Source organism: Chelonoidis abingdonii, chromosome 6, assembly GCF_003597395.2.
Source record: "Chelonoidis abingdonii isolate Lonesome George chromosome 6, CheloAbing_2.0, whole genome shotgun sequence".
Lineage (NCBI taxonomy): Eukaryota > Metazoa > Chordata > Testudines > Testudinidae > Chelonoidis > Chelonoidis abingdonii.
The window spans coordinates 109,714,839-109,736,167 of NC_133774.1; the positions used below are offsets into that span (position 1 = coordinate 109,714,839).

At 44.2% G+C, this 21,329-nt stretch overlaps 1 protein-coding gene across 1 annotated transcript in view; it reads left to right on the top strand.

Annotated features, from left to right (window-relative positions):
• FREM1 (FRAS1 related extracellular matrix 1) overlaps positions 1-15,648 on the top strand; it is a 117,010-nt gene extending 101,362 nt beyond the window's left edge. The window contains exons 33-36 of the mRNA XM_032776043.2: positions 128-256; positions 3,721-3,836; positions 13,431-13,516; positions 14,600-15,648. Coding sequence (XP_032631934.1) covers positions 128-256; positions 3,721-3,836; positions 13,431-13,516; positions 14,600-14,799 — 531 coding nt within the window. The 3' untranslated portion in view covers positions 14,800-15,648. The remainder of the gene's footprint in view (positions 1-127; positions 257-3,720; positions 3,837-13,430; positions 13,517-14,599) is intronic.
• Positions 15,649-21,329: the final 5,681 nt, after the last annotated feature.

Sequence of the window (21,329 nt, forward strand, 5' to 3'; positions counted from 1 at the left end):
CCCCGCCCCAGGATCTGAGTAAGTCAGTGCCTATGCATGTCACAATCTCTTGAAGTAAAAACTGACCATTTATTCTGTTCCATAAAACCATTTTGCTTCAATGTGCAAATGTTATTCCCTTTTTCAGGACCTAGTCTTCTCCTTTCCAAAGAGCTGCACACCTGATTTAGAAGGGCTCTTGCATTTTGAAGAAAGTACCCAAAACTTATTTCAGTGTGATGGAATTTCGTGGAAGTTATGGACTTCAAAAAACAAGGTAACTATTGTATGCCCTTTGCATGCATTTAATTTTAAACTTCTCCAATGTTAAATTGTACAGTTCTTTCCACAAGGGATTTTAGTTTAGTGTAATAGAGATTTTGTGTTTTGGCTGATACATTCAGGCTACATTTTGGATGAGTAAAAGGGAACATTTCTTTGTAATATGTTTTTAAATAAAAGCACTTCAAGAAGACTTAACAAAAACCTGTCAAAATACTGTTTCTTGACATGATGTTCTTAAACATCTTCAGGTGCAGTCTCATCAGTGTTGCTTCATCATTAAGTCTCAGGAACATGTGCCTATCAGATGCATGCAACCCCAACAGACACACTTGTAGACATGTTGATATGAAATGAGTATCTGAGATGAAGCATAAAGGCCTGATTCACTGGTATGTTAGGGATGCTTTGCTCTGCTCTGGTGGTGCAAAGCAGTCCTACACCTCGCTGCCAGGGCTTCCCCTACATAGGAGAGTGGTGTATCACTGCAACAGTGGCTTCCCATACCACCCTTTTCCTGGCTTCTAGTGGATGCAGTGTGGCTAGGGATCCAAGCACCCAGCTGATCTCCAGCTGACATTGGTATCCAGCATACAGTAGCCAGGCTGTTCTAAATTATATTGCAGACCAGTCTGGCGTTCTGATGCCCTAGGTTCAGTGAAGCACCAAGGTGGCTTAGGGCTTGTGTAGATGAACAGTTATCATGCAGCAAGCTGGAATGTAAAACTATCATGCACTAGGGAGCTGTGCGCTAACTGGCGGCTTAGACGCTGCTACCACGCACTAAGATTTCCGTAGTGTGCTTTGACCTACTTCCATTTCAAAGCAGGGTAGGTCGATGTGCACGACAAAACTCCCAGTGCATAGTAGCAGGGTCCACGTGGACATTAAGGGTCTGTCTAAACTGGCAAGTTTCTGCACAGTAAAGCAGCCTTTTGCGCTCAAACTACAGATGTACACGCTGCCAAGCCACTTTGTGCACAGAAACTCTTCAGTTGCAGCACTGCAAAAAAACGACCTTGACAAGAGTCATAAGGCTATTTGCGCAGAGGCTCCAGCGCCGTAATGCCAGTGTAGACACTTGATTGCTTTCTGCACTGTAATTGGCCTCTGCAGCTATCCCAAAATGCCTCATGTGGCTGCTCTGTTCATTGTTTTGAACTCGGCTCTCCTGGAGCCATGCACCCCTCCCCTTTCAAAGCTCTGTTTCTCACAGCCATTGCATGTTGTGCTGATCTGCTCTGGACACAAAGCAAACCATTAATGTGGAATGCTCCTGCTGCTGAACACAGAGGCAGGTGTGTGTGTGTGTGTGTGTGTGTGTGTGTGTTCACTCTACCCCCTCCACTTCAGTTGAAAAGCAGCTGGCAGCGTAGAATGATGCCCATGGAACAATGGGATTGGGAAACCTGCGTCATGTAACACTGTGCCTGCCCCATGAGGCATTGCAAACCCCTCCCAAAGCACCCTGCACCCAGTTGCACAGTGGTTAAGCTACCACAATGCACTGCTCTCTTTGCTGTTGCAAGAGCTGCTAATGTGGATGCGCTCCACCGTCACAAGGAGCACAATGTGGACACACAACAGCAGTTTAATTCAAGCGTTTTAATAAAAGTGGTATAACTTGTGGTGCAGAAACCTGCCAGTGTAGACATACCCTTAGTGTGCAACATGCTAGTGTGCTGTAGCCAGAGCTGTCCTCCCTATGGGGGCACGAGGCCTGGGGAGGCTGAAGCAGAGCCAATTCATGCTCTCCCTCCCAGTGCACTGGGGCTGGGGAGGCTGCAGTGGCGCTGCTGCATGCTCTCCCTTCTGGCGGTGTGCTCTCCCTCTGGTGGAAGGGGCAGGCTGAGGACTGACCTCCCTCAGCCAGCGGTTCAAGCACTGCCCATATGTGCCGCCCAATTGTGCTGGCCCGTGTTGGGGGCCCCCCAAAGCATGGGGTCCGGAGCATTAGCCCTGATTCTCCGGACCCTAGGCACAGCTCTGGTTGTAACATCAAACCCTAGTGTGCTCTGTACTAACTGTTCATCTAGACAAACCCTTAAAGCCATCTTTGTACACATCTCGTTAGATGTACACTGAGCATTTCTCAGACACACCAGAGAATCAGAACCTAAATCTCTGAGGAAACTGGATAGCCCCAATGGTCACTCTTCACTGGCCTGTGTGAAATGGCAACTAATTCTATCTTGTATCAGTCGTACAGTCTGAATTAGATTGTAAACTCCTTGGGACAAGGAGTGTTTCTTAATCTCTTTGGCTTTTCTACACTGCAATTAAATACCTGTGTCTGGCTTCTGCCAGCTGACTTGGGCTCACAGGGCTTGGGCTATGGCCGGGATGTTTAATTGTAGCGTAGATGTTTGGGCTCAGGCTGGAGCCTGAGCTTGGGGACTCTGCAACTATAGGACCCATGCACAATATAGCATGAATGTACGAAGCAAACACAAAACCTCTATTACAAAAAACTAAAATCCCTTGTGGGAAGGACTGTGTAGTCCTGTAGGCCTGAGTCAGCTGGCATGGGTCAGCTGCTGATGCTCAATTGCAGTGTAGGCAGACCCTAATGTACAGTGCCTAGCACAGTGGAGCTCCTGGCTGCTGCTCTAATACACGCATTAGCAGAGAAGAACAACAAGAATTATAGGAGGCATGGAACGTATGCCTGACTGTAAGAGACTTAAGGGGCTCAACCTATGCAGCATATTGAAGGGAAGGTTGGGAGCTGACTTGCTCATGGGCTGGAAACACCATACAGGGAATCAATATCAGAGGCCTCTTTAATTTAACAGACAGAGACATAAAGTCAAGTGGCTGGAAGTTGAAGTTAGACTATTTCAAACTGTGAATAAGATCTAAATTTTATTAGTGAAGGTTATTAACCACTGCAACAGCTTAGCAAGAGCTGTGGGGGATTCTTAGTCACTTGAAGTCTTTAAATCAACATTGAATGTCTGTCTAAAATATACGTGCAAGTTCAGCCACAAGTTTTTGGGCTTCATACAGGAAATACTGGGTGAGATGCTATGGTCTGTTGTGCAGGTCTGCCCTGATGCACCGCAGACACCCTGAGCCCTGGCACGCCCCTCGGGGCTAAAGCCCTGAGCCCTGGCGCACTGCAGAAGCCTCATGCCCCAGCATGCCCCCAGGGGCTGAAGCTCCAAGCCCCAGCACATCCCAGAACGCTGAATGGGGAGGCCTAGGAAGCTCTGGGAAACATTCTGTGAGAATTTAAGCCCTAAATATAGTGTAACTGCTTTGATCTTGTGCATGCCTACTCCATTAGATGAATGTTGCATGCAGTCTATTTTTTGAAGTTACTGATGTTGAATTTAAAAAACGCCTTCAGTTTTATTAATATAAACAAGTGTTTGTGTTTGTTTTGATCCTGAAGAGGCATGTTAAAGCAAAGCAGCACTTCAGAAGGCTGATGCGTGAGCAATCTTTTTATTTCAGGATGTTAACATGAAAAAATGCCCATCTGGATGGAGCCATCATGGCGGCAGCTGTTATTTCCTGATCACAGACCAGAAAGTCACTTGGAATACAGCTGCTCGGGCTTGCCGGGAACAGTAAGTCTTCTTCAGATTAATCATTTTGTTTAGTACTTGGGTGTTGATCCTGCACTGAGCTGCTTCCTATGCTCAGTTGATTCTGTTAACCCCCATTCCATTGATGCTGCACAGCTGAGGGTTCTGGCCCAGACCAAGAATTAATTTAAAAATAAAAGCCCAAGAAAGGTTTATCTCAAAATATTTGTGTTGAATGCTTACCCCCCACCCTTTCTTCATGATTTCCATTCCTGCAATGCCTTGTTTGCAGTGGTGATGCTTCCCCCCCACAGCATCACTGAATGGGGAGTTGAGGAGAATGAAGACTCAATTTCTCACATTTCTCTCTCCAGCTTGTGATCCACGACTTTCCTGCTTACAGTGTTGCCAGCTGTTACAATTTTATTGTGTCTCACTTTATTTATTTATTTATTTTGCTTAAAGCACTCGTTCTTGGAGTCATGTGAAGACATGGGAATTTTGGCTTGCATTTAAACACAAAATTTCTAACCCTCCAACTTGCTGAGAAAAGTTTGAGCCTATAAAGTTCTCATTCTTCAAGACTAGAAGGCAAATAAAGAACCTAATGTTAAATGGCTTAAAAGGCATGAAATTTCTAAACAATCTTGTGATTTTCTTTTTCTTTTTTTGGTGTTTGGGGGGCTGACTCATGATATTTGAAAGGTTGGGGTTGGCAGTGTTTACAGCAAAGACTCACCATAACTCTGGAGAGGTGAGTTTGTTCATTCTGTACCATACAGTGGAATCTGGGAGAGCAGTGATGTTCTGATCAACTTTATAGTGCTGGAGCCTAGCAAAGCGTATGCATGGTGGGTGCATTTCTTCCTTCTTTTCTATTCTCTTCACCTACTGTGTCTGCATCTTTCTATCCTGTAAGCATCACAGCTTGCTTAGACAGGATGAGACCACATTTTTCACCCTTACTTTAAGGGGGTCTTAACTCAGTTAAACATCTAAAAATTGTATTTCTGGGCACTGTCAGAGACTTAAGTTACTGATGCATCCAAGGGGCATTAATTGGGCTCACAATTTTGTGAGTAAAAGAAACAGAGGTCAATTGAAACAGAAGAGGAGAAGGAGGAGTAAAGGGAGGGACCAGGGAGTTAGGGAAGTAGACAGGTGTGGGGTCATTCCCCAAGAGCTCAAGTTAGAGGTTCTCCAGGATCCTTTTCTGTCCATAGCAGTCCTCTGAGTGCTGATTCCAACTTGGATAAGAAGCTTTGGGGCCTGGATAATGGTGGCAGAATTGTGCAGTCAATTGTGACGAGGTGAAAATACAAGACAGCAGAGCTGGCATGGGATGGAGCAGAGCAGAGGGCTACAACTGGCTGACCAGAGTGGAAGGATATGGAGAATGACCGGAGTGAGGGATGATTAGGACCAGGCTCACCCCAGGAGAGGTGACTGGGGAGGAACTAGGTTAGGGGTTGGTTGTGTCCCAGGTGAGGGTACATCCCTGGCATTGGGATCCCTGACCCACAGTCCCTGGTCTGGGCTGTCCTCGGAAAGGCAGGGAGCAGGCATAGAGACCTCCCAGCACGAGGACTGGCACAGCGAGAGGGGTATAGGCACAGAACTTGGGAAGCACTGCCTGCCTCTAGGGACTTATTTCAGTTGGAGCCCCTGACAGACTCTCCAGCTGAACGGAACAGGGGCTAGAACTTGTCTCTGTGCCCATCTCCTTCTGCTCTTTTCCCCACACTTGGGTCTGGGGCTGTGCAAGTATTGCTTTTCCTGGGACTGCTGCACTGGGGCTGTAATGGCAGCAGCCAGAGGGTTCCAGAAGAACTTTTCTTAGGGCTCCTAGGGAATGACCCAGCCTACTCCCATTTGCTTCTCCAGCTCCGTGGCTCCTTCCTTTATTCCCTCTCTTCTATGCTCTGCTCCCACCCTTGCTTCATTCATATTACTGGAGCTACCTCTTTCATGCTCAGGGTCTAATTGATTGGCATATTGGGGGTTAGGAAGGGATTTTCCCGTGGGTCAGATTGACAGATAACCTGTGGAGTTTTCGCCTTCCTCTGCAGCATGGGGTATGGGTCACTTGCAGGTTTAAACTAGTGTAAATGGTGGATTCTCTGTAACCTGAAGTCTTTAAATCATGATTTGAGAAGTTCAGGAACTCAGCCAGAGGTTATGGATCTATTACAGGACTGGGAGGGTGAGGTTCTGTGGCCTGCAATGTGCAGGAAGTCAGACTAGATGATCATGATGATCCCTACTAAGCTTAAAATCCTATGAGCCTATATCCCTTAATGTGGGCAATGGCCTCTGAGCTTGCTTCTGAATTCTGAGTTTTTGAGGGGTGAAGGGATGGGAAGGGGATGGTCTATGGCCCTCACCTGGATGTTGCAGCATGGGCAGTGGCTTGGGCTAGCCACCTGAGACATAGCCCACCTGAGCTCCTGGGTCTGCACTCGGGTGGCTAGCCCGAGGCACAGCCCATGCCACAGCATCCATGCAGCTATTTTAGCATGCTAGCTCAAGCTGAGATAGCGTAAGTTTACCTCCACTGCAAATCACACCTCCCAGGTTCAATGTAGATCTACCCTGAGGTTTTGAAAATACCTAGGCAGAGCTGCCAGAACATAGCTTTCTCAAGTGCCAGTGCAAAGCTCCATCCTAGATTTCAGGTGGTAGAGCAATGCTCCCGACTCTTCTGGCAGCCCTGCTGGAGAGTAACTAATTGTGGAGAGCAGTAGACTGCATAAGAATTGAAAGTGGATTGGGCCTAGCACATACTCATCCTGACCCTGGAACTATTCTGTAAAATAAAGGTTATAACAGAGAGGAGCCAGAGGTGAAAAGAGGTTAATGGGGACTGGATTGAAACATGTTTTGAGCAATGAGGGCAGCAGAGGGAGCAAGGAGAATAAAGTACTTCTTAATTGATTCCAGTCCTTCATGACAGTTTGAGTCTGCTCTGGATAATTGGCAAAGGTTAGGTCTTAGTTCTCATACCATCCATACCAATTCGCCTGTCCTTACTAAAATGTCACCTAGTGTGACCAACTTCGGCGATTTTTATCATTAGTCTCATGGTGGCGTTCTTAAAGTTCCAGTTCCTGGACCCAAGTGATTACATCAGTCTCAGTTTCCATTTTTAAAAAGCAAGTTGCTAGACCTCCTGGCTGTAGAGAAAAGCTGGAAAAGTGCAACCCAAGTGCACCCTAAAGGTTCTGAAACCAGAAGGCAAAGAAAATAAACCTAATTTTTGTTAATTTCATGATTTCAATGGATCTGGTTGGTGATCTTTTGAAAGCTTGAGGTTGGCAATGCAGTGTACTTCCTCTTCCTGCAAGTGAAGGGGGAGCGGGGGGAGGAAGGGTGTAGATCCTGTCTAACTCTATTGCTGCCATGCTGGGAAGGCCAGAAAGAGCTTTGCTCCCTCTCCTGATCTCTGCTGTTTGAGACAGTTTTCCCAATTGTATTTATATTGGCAACAACATACTCTTGCATTCATTACGACTTTGTTTTGCCTGATGAGAAGTATGAGCCATATAATGACCCTTTACCTGTCCTCCTCCAGACAACATCCTGAACAAAGCTGTCAGGCCAGCAGATCCTGATTATCTTCTCTCTGAAATCCTCCCTAAATTATATTAGTCAGAACTCTGTTCTCTAGGAAGTCTGCCTTGTGTGTGTCAGTAGCTGCAGGCTCCTTTCCTGCAAGAAAGTTGCATGTAATATGAAAATTGAATGAGGTTAAGTGATGGTATGGAACACCAAGAGGAAGAACCAAAGTGTATCAGCTAACTAACATGCAAACAAATCTCTCATGATGAGCTGTGATAATTCAATTAAAGCTGGATACTTCAGTTTGAGGAGGCTTTATCATGTTAAATGAGAGCTCCTCCTCCCTCTACTGCAAATGGCTTACAGATGTGCAGGTCCCAGTCTCAGAAGATGTTTAATTCACTTTGAAGTGCTGATCGGAAGATAAGTTAATAAATGGTTTTATTTTTCTATTCTCTTATTTCTGTTACTGGAACAGATCAGCCATTTCATTCCCAAAGTAATGCATGCATAGCTCCTTGTTGTTTTACTGGTGATGTTAGATCTGTAATGTGTTTACAGATGAAACAGCCAGTTTCAGAACACTGTAAAACATCATTTCTCTGCCAGGTTTTCAATCTGGGAAAACTGCTCTATGGATTATTTACCTTTTTTCCAAATTTATAAGAAACAGTGGATATACAATCCATTACAATACAAAGTTAAGCTACAATGTTGCTGGCTCAATGGTAGTAAGATTCCAACTAAGGTTAAGACCCTTTAAAGAAAAAAATATGTACCCTGTAGATTCTACCCCAGTGGTTTTCAATCTGTGGTCTGCAGACCCTTGGGGTCCACAGATTAAGTCTAAGATTTCCAAAGGGGTCTGCACCTCCATTCAAAAATTGCTATGGGTCCCCAAATGAAAAAAGGTTGAAAACCCAAACCTGGCTAGATAAATACACCTTGCAGAGTCCCTGGAAGGGCAACACACTCAGGCCTTGTCTAAGCACAGAAGTTGTACTGATTTAACTATACTGATATAGTTAAAGTGGTTAATATGGGTGCAGTTAGACTGGCAAAAATGTGCCACTATCCACACTAGCAGTTGTATTGGCATAACTATAATGATCAATAAAATCACATCCCTAACTAATGTAGTTTTTATACTGGTAAAAAAAAAATTGTATGTCGACCACACCTCAGAATCGGGAGTTAGTTGTTGAATTAATGACCCTCTCTGAAAACATCCTTGCACCAGATACCTCCCATTTGTAAGTGGAGACAATGCAAACAAATTACCTTAATAGCTGCAGTCTCAGCTGAAAATACCGGGCCACATTTGGATTCCATTTAGGAGCCATAAATATATATATAAACCCCCTCAGCCAGATAATCACAAGGACTGGATACGGGTACAGGTTCAGGAGTGGAACTACCATCAGCCACCTCCTCTACATGGATGACATCAAGCTGTATGCTAAGAATGAACTAAAGACATTGACTGCTAAATCACCTGACGCGTTGATACAGCGAGGGATATGGGGGATGTATCTCAGTACCGGAGAAGTGTGGCCGGAATGGAATTAGTGAGAGTTGGGGGAAGGTAGTCAAGACCGCACTGGGGTGGGAACTTTACCCGCAGGCACATAGGCAGCCACTACAGACCAGCTCATAGTAGTGTGTCCCACAGTCAATGGAATAAGGCGCAGGCGATGGAGTGTAGGCCAAAGGAAAAGCATACTTCCAATTATCACCCCAAGAGATGAGATCAGGTGCCTGAAGGCGCAGACTCAGGATGGTAAGAAAGACACGCTCATCATGGACTTGGATGTCGTACACCAGGCTGCTGCATCATTCAGATAACCCTCTGCCGGTTTATTGTATGGCGTGACCTGGCAAAGAGGACAATGGAAGCGCGATGTAAGACGGCGAAGCTCCTTCGACATATGCACGGCAAGGTTTCACCCCAAGTGGAACCCAGAGCACTGTATCCAGCCGTTGAGAAGAACGTGGGTCGGCGCATTGTGAGCGTCTAGAAGACTGTCTTGAGACGCGAATATTCAGCGAGTAATCAGTAAGATGCGCGCCAAAGATGAGCTGCTAGAGAATGCCTGGGGGCAGCAGCAGGAAATGCGGAGGAGAGCCAGCTAGACGCAAGTGCCATGGCAAGACAACTTAAAAAAGACCCTGCTGGATGTTAGTCGGACAGATATCTGAGGTGGCTAACATTGGGAGAGGCCTACCAGTGGCTGGCAAGGGCTGACTAAAACAGCACTGAGGCCTGATATAGGCACACGGAAGGGCACTGGCATCAAGGATCCATTGAAGCAGGGCTACTAACTAGAGGGACCAGGTGGCAGACGTGCAGAGAGGCCTGGGAGAGATATCAACATACGTTGGCAGGATGTTAGATGGCCAGGGAGAGACAGCATAATTACTGAACGGACAACAAGTGGTGGCTTGTGTACAGCATATGGCTAGACTCCAGACGACATGGGGAGGGTTCCACAGGAAGGTGTGTGGAGGAATAGCGGCTAAGATTCTGTTGGGTTTTCCACTCAGACGACAGGCGAGGTTTGGCATCACCTATGACACTGTGGTTAATTAGAAAGGTACCAGAGGGAGACAGCGGTGGTGATAGATATAACGCGAGTGCCCAAGTGACAGCACATCAGGCAAAGAAGGATATGTGATGTAAGCCTGTAGGAATTTCCGTACAGGTGCCTGAACAGGGCAACTAGAGAGGAGTGTGGAACGTGTAGGATTGTGTCGCAATAGTCGTCTTAGTGTGTGGTTAGGGAGAAACTCGGGGCTGTGACTCTCTAATTCTTGGGTGAGTGTGCTCCAGACGCACTCGGACAGGAACAACATCAGAGCTCTCTGTCCAGCAAGACGTTGCAGCGTAGGAAGCAAGGCATAAGATATCCGCAGACCTCAAACTCCAGGGCCTCTTGGTAGAGACTGCGTTGAGGAGGGAACATCTCCACCGGCCATTCATTAGGTGAGAGTGGGAACTTTGTTATATATATGTATAATATGGAGATATACCTAGCTCATAGAACTGGCAGGGACCTCAAAACATCCAGTCCAGTCCTCTGCCTTCACAACAGGACCAAGTACTGTCATCCCTGACAGATTTTTGTCCTAGATCCCTAAATGGCCCCATCAAGGCTTGAGCTCATAAGCCTAGGTTTAGCAGGCCAATGCTCAAACCACTGAGGTATCCCTCCCCTCAAATCCTAAGGGATAATATGGTCCATTAATACTTTTATAATGAGTAGGATTGTCCATATCATCATTCTGACAGGACTGACCATTAGGGAGTAATGAACCTGAAGACGTTCAGATTTGGGATTTAGCTACAAAGTGACAGGGTTCGTGTTTCAGCATTGGATTTTGACATAAACATGACACTTGCCCATTAGAATCTGCACTCTGGATGGCATATGAACCTGTTTGTTCAGCCCCTCAACAGCGACAAGTCATGAAATTTCATAATAAAATGCTTCCCTTGAAACAGATTCATTCTTTGTCATGATGGTGTGATATAAAAACAGCTAATTGCCACGCCAAGCTTACATTATTTCTCCCACACTAATTGCAAGGTATTGTTCTCAGTCAGACAATGTAGACATGACAATTCATGGTTACTGAAGAATGTTTAACACACACCAAAGATGGTTGCTTAGTGGAAAGGAAACCTTCCATATGAGTAACAGAAGTGTTTTCAACACTTGTCAAAGAACTGTTTATGAATCTGATTCTCTCAGCTCAATTCGCCCCTGCCTCCAAGCTCCTCTTGGCATGAGGGGAGGAGAGTTCCTTTACAGTTCCCTGATTCTGCCCAGGTCCAACAGTAGTTAGAACAGCCTAGGATGCTGTTCCAGTTTATGCCCTTAGGGATACTGCATCAGTTGAAGAGCAGTGTAGCAGAGCTCTGATTTAGGTGACTAGGGAGCTCCCCTCCATATGGGGAATTTTCTGGGAGCCATTTATGGCCATGCACTTTGCACTGCCTGAGTAACACAAAGGGTCTGGATTGTACAGGAAAATCAGGGCCTCTCTTCCATTGACCTGAAATCTATTTGCATTCCATGCATTAGCATTTAAATAAAATTTACTAACAGCCAGAGCTCATAACTCAGACTGTAGCTCTTCAGGGCAGGGACCCTCTTTTTGCTGTGTTTGTACAGCACCTAACACAATTGGGTCCTGGTCTGTGACTGGGGTTCCTAGGTGCTATCATAATATAAAAAATTAAAAACAGATCTAAGGCTATGTCTGGGAGCTGCTCAGTGTCTTTGGCACTCCCTTGATCTTGGGCCAGCTGTGTGTCTGGCTGTGTTAACTAGTATTGGTGCTAATGGCCCCAAATGAGATAAGATAGCCTGGGCTAGCCAGCAGTATGGAGTTGCCCCAATCATTCCTCCTCTGCTGGCCATAGGGTATGTGATGCAGGGTCTGTTGCAGTTGCTCTGCACCACCCAAGGATCCCCCTATGCTGTAGGGATCCTTCCTGTATCTGGCCAAACTGGCTATTGGGCAGTTTTAGTTTAGTACAGAGCTGCCCTAATGCACTGGAGCAAGGATCTAAACTCTCTCCTTTATGCTGAATGCCTTGCATATTACTGTGAACACCCTTGGAAGGCACCATTTAGCTGAAATGTTTGCTTAGTTGGCATTGACTGCACTGAGGTGATAGATGCTTTTGAATGCATGGTATAGATTTTAAAGCACACAGAAAAAATGTAAATGGACATATTTGGCACCACAATGAGTGTTGTGTGTATTTTTAATAAAGTAGTATGTCCTCTTCAGTAGAGACTTTTTAATTAGAGTTTAGTTAGATTTACATTTAGCTCCATAAATATTATTATATCGTCATTTCCTGCCTGTCTGGAGCCCAGGCTAGGTTGATACTATTATCGTACATGCCCTTTCACAACTGTTCTCATTTTCTTACAGTCTAGAGCCCTGACTACATGTCATGATTAGAAATGTCTTTTCATACAAGCATGATTTTTAAATCAGTATTTGCAAGGGACCTCTTTGAGATTAAATTTTATTATAGCCACACCGGTGCTTTCTTCTGGCTGCAATCAGGTGTTTCTGTTGTTTGGATTGAAATACGAGGTTCATCTCATTATTGCTGTGATCACTAGGGTGTATAACAGAGGTTTGTAGCACTTGGTGAAGCAACTTTCTAGTGCCAGTGATTTAGCTTTACTGAATTTTCATGAACCAATCAAAGGATTATACTGCTGTTAAATTAAATGATTTGGTTCCAAGGTTTAGCACACGTGTAAGCAGAGACCCGGCTCAACTGCTGATTGAATTAAGTGGAAGACACTGTAAATCAAACAAGTCTTAAAAGTTTCTGCTAGGACTTTATTAAAGACATTTAAGCCTCATCTACACTACAGTTTCAACCGTGTCAGGAATCTACCTGTTTATACTCCAGTTGTCCCCTGATCCAGTTATAACCAGTTCCATTTTGAAGTGTAAATGAGATTTTTGCCTTTATTTATCCAAGGCTTTAGCATAGTTCCAGGGATGTGGTTAAAAGAGAGTTTGCACTACAAAATGGAACCATAATGTGACCAGATGCCTCAACATGGTTGTGTTTGTAGAGTAGATGGACCTTAGTTTACTGTTACAAAAAACCAACTCTTGTTTGCAAAACAATCCACCTACCAAAAAAACTGCATGTACTTTTAAGTCCATGTTAAAGAATTTCTTGTGAAAGAATTAACATTTGGGTTTAAAATATCACAAATGAGTATATAATATCTATTACCTTTAAGTAATTGATTAGTGACTACATAGTCTGTCCAGATGGACATGAGTTTTAAAAATAAACCCGTATAAAGGGTGTTCTTTGATCCAAACATCAGTTTTCATGTGAAATTGTAATATGTGTCTTATGGTAGAATAAACACTCATTATAGAAAAGTCAATTGAAAAGCTGTCTCACTATGGATAATTCTGATTATTCCTTAAAGACTAACAGATGTATTGGAGCATAAGCTATCGTGGGTGAATGCCCACTTTGTCAGACACATATCTGATTATTCCGTCCTCTCTTTCTGAACCTAGATACCTTGGAAGTCTAGCAAGTGTGGTCAGTAAACAACACATGCAGTGGCTGTGGGGCTTCAGTGGAAGGAAGCCCTTTTGGATAGGCAAGTATATAAAATGTTAAGTATGACTGTCTCCTGGAGAACACTAGTGTCTATGAGGTTTACTTTGGAACATAGGAACACAGAACAACTGTCCATCTGGTCTATTGTCCTTTTCCCTTAAGTTGCCTTTATTGAATACTTAGAGAAATGTATAAAAGGAAAGTTCAAGTTCTGCAAATATGTAACATAGAGAGGTATTTCATCTTAATTTCTCACCCAGTCCCCCATGCCCAGATAATCAGTTTTACATTAGTGCAACTCCATTGACCTCAGTGGTATAAAGCTGTTGTAATGGAGCGAAGAATCAGGTTCAACGGATTTAGTGAATTCATATATTTCCATCTGGGGTCTTGTCTAGACTAGAAAAATAGGATATCTCTGAATATTTTAGCTAATACTATTTTAAATACTGTTTATGTGTTTGGGGTGAACCAACTAATATTTTAAAGGTGGTAAGCTGTGCCTGCACTAGGTGAAAAGACATGTTTAAAATCGTTAGCCAACATGTCTTCAGACATGAACTATTTTCTTAGTCTAGACAAGGTCCGTATGCATGTTAAAAGGATGACAGGAATTTGTTTTCACAAGGGGTGGGATAAAGTTTGAAGCTGCATTCTTGACTAGAATATGCTTACTAGGGAAATTAAGATAAATTAAGAAATTAAGAAAATCTTGGACATAAAGCATAGAGAAATGGAGACATTTTTGGGTGGGTGATAGTAAGGGAAATTATGCTGTCTCCTTGTTCACATGATGCTAGTTGCCTTACCAGAAGTTACGCTGTATTTTACTTGCAGTCCTGGTATACTCTCTTCAGGACTGTCCCTAGGGGGGTGCAGGTCGTGGGGTGGAACTGACAGATTCGTCTCTTCTGGTACTGACCGTGCTGGCAATGGCCCGCGGGGCCCCCGAAAGCTCCTTATTTGCCCTACCCAAGGGATGGCTCTGGCTCTCTTCCCTCAAAACAGTCTTGTGTGTACTGCTCATTAGAGAAATAGAAGAATAGGCATTCTTTTGTAGCAGGAGCATTCAGACTGGAGGTGAAATGCATATCACTGACTTGATCTTTTTTATTCATATTAGGCTTTAATGATCAAGTTAGTCCTGGCCATTGGGAGTGGCATGGAGGAGAACCTGTCACCTTCACAAACTGGAGAAGAAGTCCATCTCTCCTTTCAAAGCAAGGAAAGAATTGTGTTTTGGTCCAGAGGCGAGGGAAATGGCAAGCAAAAGACTGCAGGCAGGTTAATAGGCACAACTATGTCTGCTCAAGAAAGCTGTAAACAAAACTGACACTCATACCCATCTGGCCTTTCTTGTGCACAGAATGTTTAACTTATATTTGCAGTACTCTGAGAGTATAAGTGTAGAAAAGAAACATTATTATCAGGGTTTATTTTTATACTCCTGCTGTGGTATATTAGAGTCAAATTGAGTGAATGCGGTAGCACAGTGCTAACCATACCAAGGAAGGGATGGGCAAATAGGTTCTCATTATAGAGAGCCTCAGTCTAGATCCAGAATTCAAGCACCACGAAGTTTCAGAATGTTTGGTTCTTGGTTTTGGTTTGAGCTTATTACAATAGGGGCCACTTGCAAAATTCAGATCTGAATCCAATTTCAATTTTCAAACACCCCTCACAGCATTTGGATCTGTCATTTGTTCTAATGAGATGCCCAAATTTTGTTACACTGAAGACTAAAGCTTTAGGTCTTACACCTAGTTGCCATGTAAATTTATTAATTTACTTTTAAACAAAAATAAACTAACACAACAGTCAATTTGCAAGTTTCATGATTGCTGAATGTAAATTGTCTGTTGTTTGACTTCCGCAGCAATAAAAGCTACAGATTTAGAGTTCTATTAGCTTTGTTTTCATTTGCAGTTATAGAGAGAGAGGTGACGGGGGAAGGGGTAATGGGCTCATCTGCAGAGTAAGCTCTGTTGCTGATATTGGGTTCCTGTTAGGGATGCTAGTGCTTCTATCATTGCTGTCCTAGCTTGGTACCTGATTCAGAACTCACTGGAGTCCAAGGGAAGAATCTCAGTGGGAGATGGATCAGCAGGACCGTCCAGAGGATTCAGGGGGCCTGGGGTCTTCGGCGGCGGGGGGTCCCCGCTTCGGTGGTAATTCCGCATTGGGGCGGTCCTTATGCTCCAGGACTCGCTGCCGAATTACCACCGAAGACTCGGCACTTCGGCGACAGGTCCCGCTTTGGCAGTAATTAAGCGGTGGGGGGTCCTTCCGCCCCGGCGGAAGGACCCCCCGCCACCGAAGAACTGGAGCAGAAGAAGGTCTGAGGGCCTGGGCCTCACGAGAATTTTCCAGGGGCCCCGAAAAACTCTCGTGGGGGCCTGGGGCAAATTGCCCCACTTGCCCCCCCATCTGGGCGCCCCTGTTGATCAGGCCCACAGTGCAGGAGCACCATGGGGAAGGAAGTCTGCTTTTGTCTTCTCCTCACCTTGCTCACCTGCACAATAATAAATAAATAAATAAATAGATGGTAAATTTTCAGAGTGGAGAGTGGTAACTAGTGGTGTTCCCCAAGGGTCAGTCCTAGGACCAATCCTATTCAACTTATTCATAAAGGATCTGGAGAAAGGGGTAAACAGTGAGGTGGCAAAGTTTGCAGATGATACTGAACTTCTCAAGATAGTTAAGACCAAAGCAAACTGTGAAGAACTTCAAAAAGATCTCATAAAACTAAGCGATTGGGCAACAAAATGGCAACTGAAATTTAATGTGGATAAATGTAAAGTAATGCACATTGGAAGAAATAACCCCAACTATACATACAGTATGATGGGGGTTAATTTAACTACAACTAATCAGGAAAGATACCTTGGAGTCATCGTAGATAGTTCTCTGGATGTCCACGCAGTGTGCAGCGGCAGTCAAAAAAGCAAACAGGATGTTAGGAATCATTCAAAAAGGGATAGAGAATAAGAAGGAGAATATCTTATTGCCCTTATATAAATCCACGGTATGCCCAAATCTTGAATACTGCATACAAATGTGGTCTCCTCATCTCAAAAAAGATATACTGGAATTCAAAAAGTTCAAAGAAGGGCAAATAAAATTAGGGGTTTAGAATGGGTCCCATATGAGGACAGATTAGAGGCTAGGACTTTTCAGCTTGTAAAAGAGGAGACTTAGGGGGAATATGATAGAGGTATATAAAATCATGAGTGATATGGAGAAAGTGAATATGGCAAAGTTATTTACTTGTTCCCAAAATATAAGAACTAGGGGCCACCAAATGAAATTAATGGGCAGCAGATTTAAAACAAATAAAAGGAAGTTCTTCTTCACACAGCACACAGTCAACCTGTGGAACTCCTTGCCTGAGGAGGTTGTGAAGGCTATAACAGGATTTAAAAGAGAGCTAGATAAATTTATGGAGCTTAAGTCCATTAACGGCTATTAGCCAGAGCAGGTAAAGAATGGTGTCCCTAGCCTCTGTTTGTCAGAGGGGGGAGATGGATGGCAGAAGAGAGATCACTTGATCATTACCTGTTAGGTTCACTCCCTCTGGGGCACCTGGCATTGGTAGACAGGAGATTGGGTTGGATGGACCTTTGGTCTGACCCAGTATGGCCGTTCTTATGTCCAGCCACAATCCAACCCCAAAGACTTTAGATACTAATTGAATCTGTCCACCTGGACCCGATTGCAAATACAGTCCTTAGGGATTTGATGCCTTTTTTTAAAATTTAAGTTTATTTCTGAGAGAGTTTTTAAAAACTCAGAATTTGATTGGAACAAAAACTGCTAGAAAAATAACTTCTTAATGTAGTGTACTGAATACACTACAGAATTGCTGTGTCTAATGAGTCTCTCAGGGTAACCTTTTTGCCTCAAGATCTAATGACATCAGAGGTGAGCAATACTGCAGTATGAGGGTGTGAGTCACTTGTGTGAAAGGCCTACACAAGACCTTTCGCACCATTTAAGCTCCCCAGTGTGGCTGTGTGGAGGGAAGGGGAATGGACGGAGTGGCCTCACACAGGGCATCAGCACTCCCAGAACTCTGCAGAGGGGTCTCTCTGCCAGTTTGGAATAGGCCAGTATGGATGGGGCTGTTGGGGCCAGGCCAAAGAAGGCCAGGCATGACCAAATGTAATCACTTAACACCACCCTGGGAGAACAGAGGGGTAGCAGTACAGATGGCAGTAACTGTGCAGAAGACTGTGCAGCAGCCTTGCTTTCTTTTCTGTGGGTTTGTACATGTTCCTATGTGTAAATTCCATCACCCACCCCACTTAGTTCCCCCTGCTAATAGGCTTTGTGCTGGGAGAGTTGGATTTCAGTATAACTGTACAATAACATGAGAGGAAAAATATCATGGGCCAAATCCTGCCGTCCTTTTACAGGCAGAGTCCTCAGTGATCTCAAAGGTACTTGTGCTTGAGTAGGAGTAGGGAAGGATTTAGCCCTATGTGTGTCATACACTCATTTAAACCAGCCTTAAAGTAATTGAAGAGGATTTAAGATAGCTCCATCAACAACAATGCAAACTGTGTATGCTTAATAGCCTCGCTAGATTTTTTTTCTATACGTGAATACAGTTAAAAATCTTGTTTCCAAATATTGTGAATGTTTAGATATAAGAACCATTTAAATCATTTCATAATATCTGAATTCTCTTTGGTCTTTCCTTAAATTCACGGATAGAATTTGAACAGCTTTTGTATTTCTGGCAAGGATACTGAGGGCTTGGCTACACTGGAGAGTTGCAGTGCTGGTGGTGGCTTTGCAGCGCTGTAACTCACTCCCCGTCCACATTGGCAAGACACATACAGCGCTGTATCTCCCTGGCTATAGCACTGGCTGTACTCCACCTCGACGAGAGGAATAAAGAGAACAGCACTGCTCTTGCAGTGCTGGGGTGCCAGTGTAAACAGTGATTAATCTTACTACGTTGTAACTGACCTCCGGAACCTTCCCATAATGTTTTTAAAGTAAAGATAACACTCTTTGTTTTGTTGTGAACTCAGGGCTCCCAGAGCTACTTATCTAAAAATCAAACACAGCTACTGTTTGCTGTGAATGAGGCAGGCAGGGGGATGAATGTCCACAGCTAGTGTTTGCTTGAGGAGAGAGGCAGCCTGGAGGTGGGGAGAGGGTGGTCCATTTTGGAGCAGCTGCTTATCTAGTCTGAAGGCTATTTGCATTTAGTGAATGAGAAAGGGGTAGGGGAAGGGGTCAAAACTTTGAAAATGATTGAAGGTTGGTGCTGTGTATCTTCAAGTCCTTAGAACTTGCAAGGCAGGGAGCTGACACAGTGTCAGCTCCAAAAATCCACTCTGTCTCCCCCACGTTCCCTGTCACAGTCCACCCCACACCCATCTTTTGAAAAGCACATTGCAGCCATTTGAACACGGGATAGCTGTCCATAATGCACCACTTCCAACACCGCTGCAAATGCTGCAAAGGTGGCCACACTGCAGCGCTGGTAGCTGTCAGTGTGGCCACACTGCAGCGCTTTCCCTACACAGCTGTACAAAGACAGCTTTAACTCCCAGCACTGTACAGCTGCAAGTGTAGCCAAACCCATAGGTTTAAATAATGTAATGAATCCAAACCAGGTCAGTGAGAGCACTGGATGGCTCAAGGGATTGTTAGTTAGAGGGATATAATATGCTTCCATGTAAATCACTGGTTTGAATACATTCCCATGTCAGTAGTGACAGAAAGTATTGACATCTCAGGGATGTTCAATGAACTATGGGCCTGATCCAAAGCCCACTGAGGTCACTGAAATTGTTTTCACTGATGTCAGTGGCTTGTGGATTTGACTCTGTTAAAGATTATGGTGGATGGGGTTGTTCAGGTCTCAGAAGACAAACTTTGCTATCAGAAGTTCTGAGAGTCCAACAGAGATATCAGAAACTTAATGGGCATGGAGAATGAACTTATACACTCACTTACTGATGTAGTCCCTCCAGGCTGCACTTATTCTGTGAATAAAAAGAGGACTTAATTCACCAGGACTGTCCACTCAGCATCTTTCACAAGCATAAAAAATGTGCAAAAAAAGTTCAGTGAAAAAAAATCTAATGTATTCCTCAAACAAGAGCCTATATTTTTGAATTTGTGTTAATAAATGTATAATTAACTTTATACAGATCAAACTTGCCTTTTTTAAAAGTAATTTGGCAACAAAAATCCAGAAGAGAATGTTCTAATTCCCTCTAGTGGGCACTGCAACTGAGAACTTTATTTACATTTTGATTTGCGTTCATTTTTTCTAAATACTAGAGAGAATTATGTATATAGTTCTATCAACATTGTGGTTCTACCTTATTTAAATCACTAGGCTGGTTCTAATCTAATATTTGTACCAAAAATAGCATGTTACATGCATTATATTTACTGTTACACCTAAATATGTACTGTATACTTATAAAAATAAATCCTATATGATAGCTGTGGACTTGTCTCTTAAATACCCAAGTACTTAAAAGCTTTCTTCCGGTGACAGACTGTGGTGATGAGCATATTAAAAATGTGTTTATAAGTAATAAGCACAATACATCTGTTGTATGCTGTATACAGCTACTGAAATCTGTTTTCCTTTAATGTTTCTACCTCTTTTGGGTGCATATATTGGGTTGTTTTTGTAGAATCACTCATGAATATTTGGCTGCGTCTGTTTTTTAAGCCGATGAGCATTAGAATATTTTATTTTAGGAAACAGATCCAAAGAAGGACACAGGCTTTGCCAACAGATATAAGAAAGGGAAAAGTGAGAAAGGCATGCTTTCAGTTTTAAAAATCACATTTAAAAACTGATTTATAGATTCATAGATTTTTAAGGCCAGAAGGGCCCCGTGATCATCTAGTTGAGCTGCCTGCATAATACAGGCCACATAAACTCACCCAGGGATTCCTACATCAAGCCCAGAACTTATCTGAACTATAGCATATATTTAAAAAGCAAAACATTGTCTTGACTTGCAGATTGCAAGTGATGGAGAATCCACCACGTCTCGCGGTAAGTTGTTCCAATGATTAATTATTATTAATGCTGCTACCATTAACACAATATATCTTTTGCTATACATAAACCTATGGATAATAAGAAGTCTTAGCCATGCATCAGCATTGATCCTTATTGCATCAGCAGTCCCAAGATGTCCATGTTGATCTTCACTCTGCTCCCTTTATTGATATCAAGCAGAAAACATAATTGGATAAATTCTGTACAACCCAAGCATATGGAGGAGTTTAAAGCAATTACATCTTTCTACCACCAGTTGCATTTGCTTCTCAAAAGCAACATGTCCCAACAAGCAGTGATGAGCTACCAAAATATTAACAACAGGTTCCCTTCTCCTCACCCCACGAGGGGGTCGTGGAAGCCCCCTCCCCCAGGACTCCTGCCCCATCCACCCCCTTCCCTGACCACCCTCTGCCACCCCATCCAACCCCTCCTCTCATTTCTGATTGCCCCCAGACCCCTGCCTCATCCAACCATCCCTTCTCCCTGTCCCTGACCGCCCCTGGAATCCCTTTCCCTGACTGCCCCGCCACCCCATCCAACCCCTGTTCCTTCCTGACTGCCCCCCAGGACCCTTGCCCCCATTCAATCCCCCTGTTCCCTGCCCTCTGACCGCCTCACTCCTATCCATCCCCTCACGACCCCCTAAACAGCCCTGCCCTCTTCCAACACCCTCTCCCTGCCCCCTTACCGCCCTGCCTAGAGCCGCGCGGCCGAGACCAGCACCGGCGTCGCCAGGCCCGAGACGTGGGGGCCAGGCCGGGTCCAAACAGCGGCGCCCAGGACTGGCATCGGCGCCGGCAATGCG